Consider the following 14,238-nt stretch of genomic DNA (forward strand, 5'->3'; position numbering starts at 1 on the left):
GGGGCGGGGCGGGGACGGGGCGGGGACGGGGGCGGGGCGGGGCGCGGGGGGGCAGCCCTTTCGCGGGCGGGGGCGGGGCCGGGGGCGGGGCGCGGCCCTTTCCCAGGCGTGGGCGGGGACGGGGGCGGGGACGGGGGCGGGGCGCGGGGGCGGGGCGGGGCGCGGGGGGGCAGCCCTTTCGCGGGCGGGGGCGGGGCCGGGGGAGGGGCGGGGGCGGGGCCGGGGGCGGGGAGGGGGCGGGGGCGCGGCCCTTTCCCAGGCGTGGACGGGGGCGGGGCCGGGGGCGGGGCGCGGCCCTTTCCCAGGCGCTGGGGGGTGGGGGGGGGCGGCGCCGCCGTGGCCCTCTTAAAGCCGCGGGGCCCCCGCCTCGGCCAGCCGGAGTCGGTCACGCAGGGGCGCAGCGCTCGCCGACGCCGCGGCTGGCCCCCCTCGCCATTTTCCAGCCGGGTCCTGACGCGCGGGGAAGGCGGAGCGGCCGGAGCGCGGTCCGGGCTGGCCCCGCGGGGCGGCGGCGGCGGCGGCGGCGGCGGCCTCGGCCTCGGCCTCGGGCTCGGGCCCGGCCGGCTCCCCTGGCGCGCCCCTCCCGCCGGAGATGAGGGAAGATGTCCGCGTCGGGGCTCAAGGCCGAGCTGAAGTTCCTGGCGTCCATCTTCGACCAGAACCACGAGCGGTTCCGCATCGTCAGCTGGAAGCTGGACGAGCTGCACTGCCAGTTCCTGGTGCCGCCCGCGCCGCTCACGCTGCACTGCACCATCACGGTGAGGCGCCCGCGGGGCCCCGCACGCACGAGGCGGGTCGCCGAGGCCCCGCTCGCCCCGCTCGCCCCGGCGCGGGCGACTCCGCGCCTCAGGGCGGCCGGCGCGGCAGGCGCGTCTCGCGGGCGCCCCTCCCCGGGCTGGCTCGGGCGTCGCTCGGGCCTCGGCGGGTGGGCACGCCGCGTCCCCCGCTCGCCCCCGGGGCGCGTGGCGTGGGGTGTGGGGGCCGCCAGCCGCGCGGTCCGACCCCCGACCCCCGTCCCTTCCCCTCCCCGCCCCCCGCCGGGTCTCCGCGCCCGAAGCTGCTTCCGAGTCTCAGGCGGACCCACTCGGGAGACGGAGCGGAGCCGCGGGGCGGTTTGAGTCGGGAGCCCCCGGCCCGGCTGCTGCCGGCAGGTGGGGGGGGCGCAGCCGGGCCGGGCCGCGCGGTGCCCGCGGCCCCTCGCCCGGAAAGGTCAGCGCACGTGCCCCAACCCCGGGAGCCGTCGGGCAGCGCCTCCTGCACTTTCGGTTAAACTGAAGCTCGTTCAGGTCACCGGAGCGTTAAATACGTGGTTTTCCTGCAAAGTGGGAAGTTGTGCATGAAACAAAAAAAGGAAAGTACAGGAGATCGCTGCAGGGGACTGAGCCACCGGTGCCAGGAGTCGCGGGTGTGCCTTCTTCAGTGTGCGCCTTAAATTGGGCGAAACCCCGGGCCGGGGGCGCGGGGAGGGGAGCAGGGGGCGTCTTGCACTGACGTCCTGGGGCGGGGGACGCCAGTGCTCTTCGCGTGCCTGGTCCTGGGCAGTGCTGCAAACGCCTTGAAGTTCCGATCGTCGACGTTCGAGGAGTTCCCAGAATCTCGGGGGGGGGGGGGGGGGCGGTGTGTATTTTCCTAAGAAACACAAATAAGTCAGAGCCCCTCAGTGCGGCACTGAGAAGAGCATTCATTCATTGCTCCAGGCCGAGGTGCTGCAAAACGGGGCAGAGCAGGCTCAGAGGTTGGTTCTTAGAGGGAGCAGAGTTTGTACCGTAGAAGGCTGATCCGATCCCGTGGTTCCATGAAGTCAAAGAAAGTGATCTGACGCGTGTGTGTGTGTGTGTGTGTGTGTGTGTGTGTGTGTGTGTGGAGGGGGATCGGATTTCAGAAAGCGCGTGGAGTTGGTCTTCCCACATCTAAGTAGAATTTTGGAAGGGGGTGGAAAAGCATTTCAGGACCAGGGTAAACCTTGAGAAAATGGGATTTGTTTAGGAGTGAGACAAGTTATGAAGAGACCCGGGGTGGGGGGGGGCGGTCCTCAAATTTAAGTTTGTTAAAAACTGAAATTTCTCAAGAATGGGAAACGGGGCCTGGAGTGATAGCACAGCGGGTAGGGCGTTTACCTTGCACACAAAAAATTGGAAGCAGAAAGTTGCTTGAAGTGATAAGAAGAGGGAGACGATGCCTGTAAAAGTCGGGGTATCACCAGAAAAAACCCAGGCCTGGCTTGAAAGGTTGAACTGTTGACTGGGGGAAGCCACTCAGTGTTTCCGGTCAATGGAATGTGCTTTCTGCTTACATTAGCGTGATAGGATCGTCTTAGATGTACATTAGAATTTGATCATTCATATGCCTTCCCCCCCCCCTTTTTTTTGACCACACTCCGCGGTGCTCAGAGCTTACCCTGGAGGGGCTCAAGGGGACCATAAAGGTGCCAGTTATCGAACCCCTCTCAGCCTCATGCAAGGCAAGCTCTAACCAGCCGTTACTGCCGTTCAGGGCCCTCCAGTGTCCATGAGGATGATAGGACACTGAAATCTGATTGACTTGAGGGGAGCCACTCAGCTAATCAGGTAAATTGGAAAAGAGTTGTTCTCCGCCCTTAGGGCTAGAAGTGGTACTCCACAGCGGGTGGCAGTAGGAAATGTGTGTGTGGTTTGGTGATGGTATTGCTTGTACTGGCCTTCAGGAAATACCAGGAAGTCACAACGTTTTGTAGGGGCTGGAGCGATAGCACAGCGGGTAGGGCGTTTGCCTTGCATGCGGCCGACCTGGGTTCGATTCCCAGCATCCCATATGGTCCCCCAGCACCGCTAGGAGTAATTCCTGAGTGCATGAGCCAGGAGTGACCCCTGTGCATCGCTGGGTGTGACGCAAAAAAACAAAAAACAGTTTTGTAATGTTCAGACAGTTACAACAAAGAATTGTCCCAGTCCAGTGCCAGCAGTGCCCCGTTGAGAACCATATTTGGAGGCCGATAGGAGCTTGCAGCACACTCAAATACTGAGTGATGACCTGGATTAAGTAGTGGCAATAGAAATAGAACGAGTGAATTAGAGACCTTCAGCTGAAGGAGGATAGAACCAAGCTATAGGAGAAGCCGTTCAATTGAGTTGATGGTGGATTATCAGAAGATACCGATCATGGTACGTCTCAGTGTTTACATGTTATTGTTAACTCTAACTGTAGAGACACATCAAGCATATTCAGAAGTTGAATAATGTGGAGAAACTTGTATGGACCCAGCCTCAATAGGGACAATCCACTCTTGGCTAGTTTTATTCTTCCATAGCTTGTCTTGGAATATTCTTTTATATAAGTTTTGGGGTCATACCCAGCGGTGCTCAGGGCTTACTCCTGGCAATCTCTGGGGGATTACATGACAAACGCCCTACTACTCATTGTACTCTTTCCAGCTTCTGCCATGGAGTATTCTGAAGCAAATTTTAGTTACATCATTTCATTTGTAAATATTTCACTGCATAAGCCTGAAAGATAAAAAACTTTAAAGTTTGGTTAAAGTCACCATGACTTATTTCACTTTATACCATTTTTGTTTTGTTTTGTTTTTGGACCACACACGGCAATGCTCAGGGGTTACTCCAGGTTCTGTGTTCAGTGACCACTCCTGTCAGGCTCTGGGGACCATATACTAGGGTTTGAACCTAGGTGGGCACATATAAGGCAAAAATCCTACTTGCTGTACTGCTGCTCCAGACTCCCCCCACCCCATACCATTTTTTTTTCTTTTTGGGGTCACACCCGGTGATGCACAAGGGTTACTCCTGGCTCTGCACTCAGGAGTTACTCCTGGCGGTGCTCAGGGGACCATATGGAATGCTGGGAATCGAACCCGGGTTGGCCGCGTGCAAGGCAAACGCCCTACCCACTGTGCTATCGCTCTTGCCCCATCCCCATACCATTTTTTAAGTAGGAAAATGGGATTGACTTTCAGTGCCAGGGCCTGGTTTCTGTGTTTATGATGTAGTAGTAGCTTTTAAAAAAGAAATGAGTTTGACATGTTTATTTTTTCTTTCTTACCTGTGGTAATGATGGGATTGCACACATGTGCAGGAAATTTCACATGTGGTGGGCTACTGGGGAATAACAGTCGCCACCTGGCTCGCACCTGATATGAGGGCCTATACTTGGTATCAGACTCAGACCTGAAAGGCAGGTGCTCTACCTCTAGGTCACATTCCCAGGACCAAATTTGACCTGTTTTAACTTCTTCCCAAATACTTGAACTCTTTAAAAACCATCCTATCCTCTTGTCCACACTAACCAAAAGCATCCTTCTGCAGTCTGTGATGTTGGTGTGAATGCATGCCAATTTAGGAAAAATTCTCTAAAAATATGCAACCCCTTTTCAGGCTTCTGCATCAACAGTTTGTCCCATGAGGAACTTGCCCTTAATCCACCCCCGCCATCCTCTTGCCTAACTTTCCCTCAAAGTGCCCCCAGTCAGATGCAGTTCATGCTGATTGTTACTTCCCTCCCACCTTCCTACCGTCCTCACTGTTTTCTGTTTTTGTTTTGGGGTCACATCTGGCAGTGCTGTGTTCTGGGGTCACTCCTTGTGCTTGAATAGGGGAGGGAATGTGGTTCCAGGGATCAAATCTGGGTCTCTTGTCTGCAAAATAATGCACTGAGCCCCTTGTGCTATCTTCCTGGAGCCATGTTCTGGGTTCAAGTATGTTTTTTGTTGTTATTGTTGGGGGAGGGCACATCCAGCAATGCTCAGTTTGTGCATATGCTCTTGGTGGACTCTGGAGACTATATGGGATGCTGGGGAGCGGACCTGTCATCTGTGTGCAAGGCAAGTACCCTGTTCGCTGTACTATCTCTTCAGCCCCAGTATTTTGAATTCTTTTTAAAAAGTCTCCTCCCTCTCCCATAGTAGTTGTTGCACCTGTTTGGCTATCTCTTGCAGGCTTCCCACGTCAGGGTGGTGCCCACTGAGGTCTTGTACTCCTTTATAGTGCTCACACACACTTAGTTGAAGCATGTCAGTTATGACTGTACTTACTGGAGTTCACTGAGCTGCTCATATATATATGCTTGCCAGAGGTGACACTTCTATTTTGACAAACAATCTTTTTAGTTGTGCTCACCAGGGGTCACACTTTTGTCTGTGTGTGTGTGTGTGGTACCCAGACACACTTGGCAGTAGTGTAGCCAGAAATTGCATGCATGCAGTGGGGCCAGAACCATCGTACAACAGGTAGAGCATTTGTCTTGCCCATGGCCAACCTGGGTTATATTCCTGGCATCCCAGATGGTGCCCCAAGTTTGTCAGGAGTGATTCCTGAGTGCAGAGCCAAGATTAAGCCTTGAGTACCACCAAGTGTGGCTCTCAAACTGTAAATAAATAAACAAATACAAAGTCCTGCTTGTGGTGCCAGGAATTGCAGAGAGCAGAGCTTCCAGGCTCAAACAAAGCTGCCATGATTGCACTATTTGTATGTGAGACATCTGGAATTTGAACACATTGACATACACTTGCACTATGGACCCTGGGGTATGTTTAGTTATTTCTGGGACAGATCCAGCAATGCTTGGGGACTGACTACTCGTGGCCTTGTGCTTGGACACCACTTCAATTATGTGTTGGGGGATCTGGGGGACCATGTGTGGTAGCAAGGATCCAAACCTGTAATGTATATATATTGTGTGTTCAGCCCCTTGAGCTATCTTGTTTTTTATTTTCTTTTTTGATCATACCCATGGTGCTCAGGGTTTAATTCTTGCTCTTTGCTCAGAGAGATCACTTTTAGAGTGGCTTGGGAGACCATAAGGGGTGCCAGAGATCGAACTATGATACTGTGATAGACCGTATGCAAGGCAAACACCCTACCCGCTGTACTAATGCTTGTGTGACTCCTTCCTTTTTTTAAAAAAAGATGGCAAGGAATAGCACCTGAGAGGTAGCTAAATGGACAGAGCCTGCATGCTTTGTGTGTGGAAGGTTGGGATTCTGTCAGTCTCTGGTACTGTTGGGGTCCTGTAAGCACAGGTCAGGAAGTAGCCCCCAAAACAAAGTGACAGGAATATAATGAATGATGTACTTCATCTTCTATTCCGTAAATGTTCAGTAAACATTTGCCCAGTCGGCTATATGACCACTATTACAGTTTATAGTCTGTTTGACTAGAACTCCTAACTGTAATGTAAGCTGACAATAGTGGAAAATGTAGAGAAGCCTAGGGACAGCATCCGTAACATCACATTGCCCTCCCATCCCCACTTTCAGGCACTGCTGGGTGTGGCATTGGCGCCCCCGAGCATAGAATGGCCAAAAGTATAGAGAGAAATCATGAAAAATCACGGATAGTGCATAAATATGTAAAAGGTTACTGCGTGTTTCGTGGGAAATCTGTAATTTGACTTCATATAAGCCAGTGTTAATAGGCTAAAAAACCCTAGATCTACTCACTGTTCCAAGGAAACTGACAATTATTTTATACTTTTCCCTAGTTTTTCTTTTGTTGGGGGCGAGGGGCAGTGCTCAGGGATCACTCCTGGTGAAGGTGGGACCATATAGGGTGCTTGGGGATCAAATCTGGGTGTGGATCAAATTCGGGTCAGCCATGTGCAAGGCAGCTCCCCTACCTGCTGTCTTATTGCTCCAGCCTCTGTTTTATACATTCGTCCTAATTCCACCCCTCATGCCCACCCCAGTGCAGGGTTTTCATTAGAGGCAAAAACAAGCAGAACTGTTGGAAAATTTCCCACTGGTAGTTCAAGGGGTTTCCCAGGTGGAGCTTGTAAGGAAAATTTGCCCTCCCCTTTCATAGTTCATATTTGCTTGATCTTAAAGTGAGAGTGCTATTTTCAACTTAAAGGATTTTTTTCCCCTGCGAACTCATAATATGAAAGACTGTCAAAAAGAAAAAGATTGCCATGCAAAATTAAGCTTTGTTCATTTTTGACAAACAAATCTAATTGTCAGTGCTAACTTCTAGTTGTTACACAAAGCTAAGCAGCTTGTTTTAATAACCTGTATAACCTTATTGGCTGCTAATATAAGGCTTGCTTTTAGTCCCTAGAAATATTTAACATAGCTTAGCAACTTCATTGCTCCTTTTATGGACTTCTTGGCATCTGGTGGAGAATCACTGGTTTAGAAAAAGATCTTAAGAAGTAAATTAGCTGGTAAACAAATAAGACCTCCTGCTTTTTTTTTTTTTTTTTTGTATAGTAGAAATTATTACTCTGAGTGGCTATTTGCCAGCCTTTTTGTGGTGAAACTTTTTTTTTTTTTTTGCTAGTTAAGTTTCTGTTTATCTTTGCCAGAAAAAATCCATCTTCCACCCCCACCAGCGAGGTACAAAATTAAAAATATTAGACCTCTGTGTTTAGGAGAGGGAAAAAATTTAGTCTTTGGGCCTTTAGCCATCACTTTTTTGCTGTATTTTTCTGTAAAATTGTGCTTTTTGCTGTGCAAGGGGCATACACAGGGATGTTTAGCAGTGATGTTCTCTACACATTTAAAAGTGACGGTGTGCTGAATAATGCTTTATAACAGTGTTTCATGGGAAATCAATGCTGTTAATTTCTTAATTTTCATTTATCTAGTTTTTACACTAATAAAAACTAGATGGAAAAGGAAAAAATTAGACTGGAGAAGGCTATACAAAGAAAATAACACTGTAGCACTGTGAACAAAATGGGAGTGAAAATCCGAGGTTCTTTTCTTTGGTCTGTCCTCCTGGGGCAGATTACCTTTCCAGATTACCTTTCTGGAGAATCATTTGGAAATAGCAAACCTATTATGCCAACCTCTTAAGTGGAACTCTCAGGCCAGAGGAGTCATTGTTTTTATTCTTCTGACCAATTTATAATATAGAGTCTAATTCCTAGTCATTAATTACCTCAACTATGCCTTTATGACCTTAAAAAGAACAGATACATGAAGAGGAGATTGAGGTTTCCATTTAATAAATGGTGTATCCCTAGTAAGTTGGGTTTTTTGTTGTTAAAACTTCTTCAGACTTGGAAAAGGATCTTAGAGAAATGTCAGCAAATCGAAGGGTAAGAAATTTGGATGAAATGGTTCCTGTCAAATATAAAGAATTAGGGAGAGCCGGAGCGATGAAGCTGGGGTCTCATTTCTCAAAGCCCTATGTGTTCTGTGCTGTCTTCCATAAATGATCATTCTGAAAGACACAGCTGACTCTCAAGTAGTTTTCTTAGATTTAGTGGCTTGAATCTTCAGTACCTTTGTTTTCTCTGTCTTCGTTAATTTAGAATATTTTGATTAGTTGTAACTTGTTGCTCAAAACACTTAAGCACTTCACACATCACAAGAGTGCATTTCTTAGTTTTATTTTGCATCATTGGGGGTGGTGCCCAGGGCTCATACTTGGAAGGTCAGTGCTTCCTGCGCAACCACACCCTCTACCTGTTATGTGTGCGCTTTTTCTTGTAGCAAGTATTAGTAGCTTTATTCTGCCTCCTGCTCCTGTGGGTTCTGAATGTATTAAAATGATTAGCAAAGAGCAATATTTTTTTTCAGGGGTTGGTGGGGAACTTTATTTTTGAGCCACACCCATTGTGATTTACTCCTGGCAGGGCTCAGGGAACCATCTAGGGGTAGCCCTGTCCCAGACAAGTACCTTACCTGCTCTACTGTCTCTCTGGCACCAGGGATGGGGGTGGGGGAAGCTTTTTTTGTTTGTTAGTTTTTAGTTTAATTCTAAGTTCTCAGAGCACTTAGAATTTTTTATGGACAATAAAGTAATTGTGTCAGTTTATCTCATTTCACCTCACATTATTGAAGAGCAAAGTATGAATTCAAGTCGCGTGTCCCTAAACTGTTTGTTCTTTCCTCAAATCTGCAAGAAGTTTGTATCCTTGGAGATGGCTGTGTCATGTCATTGGGAAAGATACCAGAAATGGCCTTCTAGCACGCAGTGTTCTAGTGGCTACTCAGATAAAGAGTCTCGTGTCCTCTGGATCTGTGTAGAAGACAGTCGCTTCTGAATGAGCAAAAACTCCTTTTCTTAAGCAGCAACAGGCTAAGAGCTTGGTTTGATAAACCTTGAGTTTTATTTCCTGGGATTAGGGTAACACGGTACAACTTTTGACAGTGACAGTGTAATAGTGGTAAACTTGTTTGAAGGTTTCAACCACAAAAGAGGAATAAGGATCACCGTGTGTGGTAAACTTTATCCTGATAGTTAGACAACTGCATCCTATAAACTTTATATAATTAGCACAATGAAGGAGAAACCAAAACTCTGGGTGCAAAAATGCTTAGTTTTTTTTTTTCCTGCATTTAATGTATTTTTTTTCCACAACTGGCAGAAGAGAATTGTGTGAGAAGTACTTAAACATTCAATGTAAAAATAATCTACTTAAACTTAGATTGGAATTAAGGCCCTCCCGTTGATCGTCGATTTGCTCGAGCGGGCCCAGTAACGTCTCCATTGGAGACTTTGTTGTTACTACTGTGTCTGGCATATCGAATACTCTCGGTAGGTTGCCGGGCTCTCCGAGAGGGGCGGAGGAATCGAACTCGGGTCGGCCATGTTGGCCGCTTGTAAGGCGACCGCCCTACCCGCTGTGCTATCGCTCCAGCCCAATTGAGTGATTAAAATCAGTATTTTAGATGTCTTTTGAAGATTGTCTTTTTTGTTTTTGTTTTTGTGTTCAGGGTTTACTCCTGATTGTGCCCTTAGGGATCATTCCTGGTGGGACTGGAGGGACCATCTGTGGTGCTGGGAATTGAACCTGGGTTAGTCTCATGTAAGGCAAGTGCCCTGCCCCCTGTGCTCTGGCCCCTGAAGATTGTCTTTTAAACATTCCTCAAAACAAACCTTGCATGTGATAGAGAATTCAGTTGTTCAAGTAGCAGAAATTTTTTAGTAATAATGGAAAGTGAGATATTCTAATTGTGTGAAATCTAGAAACCAGGTAAGCAAAACTTAGTGAAATAAAAGCTGTAATCACTTAATCACTTAATCACTTAACTTCCCGTTAGTCGTCGATTTGCTCGAGCGGGTGCCAGTAACATCTCCATTTGTCCCTGTCGCGTGCTAGTGTAGCCCAATGGCATCTCTTCGCTCCGGGAACATGGAGGGCCTCAAACCGATCGTTCATGACCTTGACAAAGAAGTCTGACCATCTGGTAGGTGGGCGGCCACGCGGTCTCTTGACATCCCGTGGAATCCAATCAGTAACAGCTCTAGTCCAACGGTCGTCTTTAAATCTCATTACGTGACCAGCCCATCTGATTTTTGACACCTTGGCAAATGAGACAGCGTCCCTGATCCTTGATCGTCGACGGATGTCAGAACTCCGGATTCGTTCTCTCATTTGAGTGAAACGTGATATTCCAAGCATAGCTCTTTCTATTCTTCTTTGGGAGACCTGAATGGCGTTCTCATCTTGTTTGCGTAGGGCCCAGGTCTCTGAAGCATATGTTAATGCAGGAAGAACAGTGGAATCAAAGAGATGTGCCCGGAGCCGGAGGTTCTTCGTCCTCTTAGCTATTTCTTCGACGTTCTTGAAGGCGTTCCAAGCCGCTCTCTTCCTCCTGCGCAGCTCGGGTGCCAGGTCATTTGTCATGTTGACCTCTCGACCTAGGTACACATAGCTGTTGCATTCGGAGATGGTCGTTCCATTGAGAGCGAATGGGGCGTCAGGAACAAGGCTGTTTCTCATATGTTTCTGTATATGTTTCTTTTATGAGAAAAGCTGTAATATTACCACTTAAAAGAAATCACTATAAAAAATTTTTGGCATGAATCATTCTGTCATCTGGTCATTTGTTTTTCTTGCTTATATTGTTTCCTCTCTCTTGTAAAACAACAACCAGATTGTTTTGTAATGTTTCTCACTGTGTTGTAATTCTGTGTCATAAAGTATTCCTCAGTATTGTCTTAAAATCCTGGGCTGGTCATTATATGACATCGCATTCAGCCAGTCATGTCTTCTGGTATTGGACATATTGGTGCCTTTCTTCCCTTTTTCTCTTCCTATTTTTGAGCATCTCTTTGAATGTTGATTGATAAGGCTAAATTCTTTTTTTTTCTTTTTCTTTTTAATGAATCCCCATGAGGTACAGTTACAGACTTACAAACTTCAATGATTATGTTCCAGTCATACAATGATCGCATACCATCCCTCCACCAGTGCCTATTCTCCACTACCAATGTCCCCAGTTTCCCTCCCGCCACCTCCCTCATTCCCCCCCACTCCCCGAAGCCTCTGTGGCAGGCACATTCTCTTTTACTGTCTCTCTCCTTTTGGGTGTTATGGTTTGCAGTATGGATACTAAGTGGTCATCATGTTCAGTCCACAGTCTACTTTCAGATAGGGCCAGATTTGTATGCTGTAGTTAATGTTCTAAAATTTTCCTAGAAGTGATGATTTCAGTTTATTTTTTTTTATGAATGGGTTCTGGAAGTGTAACAAATCATATAGGAAACTTTTCCTTCAATTAACAAGTGTTAAATGAAATGGGCATTCTCACCACCAGTGACAAAAGTTATCATCTGTGACCCTCTGGAAAACTGTTTGGTTCATGGAAACTTCTCATGTTTTGGTATGATAGATGTTTGCTAACCCAGGCTATCCAACTTTGACCTCATGACTCCAGAAATTGCATTCTAATCACACTGAAGAGAGATTTGGTTCTGGCTTAGTCCATTTGACAATAGAGATAGTCACTGGAAGTGAGATGGATGGTGGAGCCCTGTGAATAGGCTTCAGGTAAGGATAAGAAGGGTAAAAGATGGCAAGGAGAGAGGGAGAGAGAATATGGCTGGAACACACCGACATGGGCTCTGTTTCTAGCATTGCATTGTTCCGGTTGCCACCACTAGGAGTGATCCCAGCACTGAAGTGGGAGTAACCAGAAAACAAAACCAAAAGCCAAGATAAAAAGGGGGGAAAACAATCCCAATGTAACATTTGTTAGTGTAGAATGGTGGTGGTGGTTGTGTGTGTCTAGGGGTGTGGGTGGGGGGGTTGTGGATATTTCTGCTCTTTGTGTTAGGGTGTGACCTGTAAAGATCTTGGCACACTATTAAATGTGTGTTGAGGTACTAAAGAGCTTTGCTTAGTAGGTTGTCAGTATCAGAAATTAAAGCAAATATTTAACATGTTTATTAAAATGGATAACAGCATATTAATATAATTTTTTTCATAAATTAACCGTATTTCCCAGAGCCACAAAGATAGACGGATAAGGTGCTTGCTTTGTACTCTGCTGACCTGGGTTTGATTCTCTGGCATCCCATGTGGTCCCTCGAGCCCACCAGGAGTGATCCTTGAGGGCAAAGCCAAGAGTAAACCCTCAGCATCTGGCAGCGTGTAAAGGAGTTTGGGACACAACAAGAGAGGAATGAGGACACAGAAATAAACCATTACTGAATAGATGCAGCAGTGTCCTACTTGATATTAAATGTTTTCTTTAAATAACATTGGGTGTATAATGCTAGGGGTTTCTTTGGCATCAGCCATGTTATAATTGAGATTGCAGTCCCCCCCCCAAAAGCTTCCTTAAAAATCATTTCTACAAAATTACTGCTTTTTCATGGCTAGAATCTAATTATTTTCTAACTAATAATGGGAGCCAACTAATAGTCTATTTTTTCCTCTCTCATTTATAACAGAAAATAGTGTATGGGACTAGAGAGCATGTCAGGAGGGAAAAGCATTAAAATACTAGTTGCTAACTTAAAAATTTGTATGTAGGATTGGGGAGGTAATACAAGTGTTTGGGCATATACAAGGCATGCACACATGCATACACTCTTTCCCTCCTCCCCTGAGTGTGGCCTCTTCGGGGCAGGGAACCTGAGCAGTAATGTATGTAGTAATCTATTTTGGGTAGTGCTCAGTTTGTATGATGGAACAAAATGTTGGATGCTCACGGTACTTGAATTAACTGTCTTTTTTTTCTTTAATGAAGCAGAAGTTTTATTTAAAGACACTGGCTTACAGAAATGTGAGGATAGGGAGATGCATGTTCAAGTCAGAACATGGGCTTATCCCCTGTGAGAAAAGCCTGAATTAGCTACCATTTATTGTTACGGACTCAGCAACAGAAAACAACAAACATTATCCCGTAGTTTCTGTTGGGTGGGAGTATATGCACTGCTTTCCTGGGGTCTCACCTCTGGTGCCCCTAGAGCAGTGAAAGTGCAGCCATGCATCATTACCCTCATGCTGGCGTGGCTACTCTCTTTTTCCCTTCTCCTTTCGCCCTTCCTCTTTTTCTCTCCCACCCTTCACTTTCTTCTATTGGGGAAGGCACACCAGGCATTGCTGAAGGATTACTCCTGACTCAGTGCTCGTGGGGCCATGCAGTGCTCGAAATCACACCCACACCTCCAGGTTTCCATCCCTTTGGGCTAACTGCTTGGCCTTCTCATGCTGGACTGTGTCTCCAGGCAGTCGATGGGATTCATTGCTCTACAGGGTACTCATCTGGGGGCCTTAGTTTCTAGCTAGCAGTTAATTGGTCAGAGGTCTTTCTCAAGGACTTTTCTTCATCTCCTGCAGTGTGATCTCAGTAAGGGACTGTCATTCATTCGAGGGAGCAAAAATCAGAGGACAGGGTGGCAGAACAGAAATTCTCATCTTTTTGTAACCTAATCTGAGAGGTAATAACTCATTTCTTTGGTGATACCCTGTTAGAAGTGAGTCAGTCGGTCCAGGGAAGGGAATCATAACCAGTTGTGACTCCCAGGAGGTTGTGATTCTTGGGCTTCTTCCACATTACTCAAGAACGTCACTGACCCTTATGAACTGTAGCACATTGGTGGTGGTGGTGTGAGATTGCCTGCCTCGGAGCCCAGCTCCTTGCCAGGGAGAGCAGAGTGTCACCCACAGCAGCTATGGTGCTGTTTGTTGACCTGACATTTGCTATCTTTTAGAAGCAATCTGAAGCTCATTTAAGATATATTTTCCTCTCAACAGCCTGAGAAGGAAAAGAAAATTACTAGGACAAAGGCATAATTAAAAGGAATTGATTTTTAGGACAGATTTTGTAGTGGAGAAAAATCTCTTAATTTCTAGATTTGCACCACTCAGAAAGCAAATGAGTGCAGTGAGTAAGTTTTTAAGAATCATCTGTAGCATTGTGGTTTTGTTTTGTTCTTTGTTTTGGGGCCACACCCAGTAATGCTCAGGGGTTATTCCTGGCTCTGCTCTCTTCTGGCAGTGCTCAAGGAACCTTATGGGATGCCAAGGATTGAACCCAGGCTGTTCCCATGCAAGTCAAGTGCCCTC

The 14,238-nt window shown here is 47.3% G+C and overlaps 1 protein-coding gene across 2 annotated transcripts in view; it reads left to right on the plus strand.

The window, feature by feature from the left end:
• Positions 1-390: 390 nt before the first annotated feature.
• Positions 391-14,238, plus strand: part of UBE2Q2 (ubiquitin conjugating enzyme E2 Q2) — a 68,399-nt gene continuing 54,551 nt past the window's right edge. For both annotated transcript variants that reach the window (XM_056128793.1, XM_056128794.1), the window contains exon 1: positions 391-758. In XM_056128793.1, the coding sequence (XP_055984768.1) occupies positions 603-758 (156 nt within the window). In that variant the 5' untranslated portion in view covers positions 391-602. The remainder of the gene's footprint in view (positions 759-14,238) is intronic.

Source organism: Sorex fumeus, unplaced genomic scaffold (assembly GCF_029834395.1).
Source record: "Sorex fumeus unplaced genomic scaffold, SorFum_2.1 ptg000067l, whole genome shotgun sequence".
NCBI lineage: Eukaryota > Metazoa > Chordata > Mammalia > Eulipotyphla > Soricidae > Sorex > Sorex fumeus.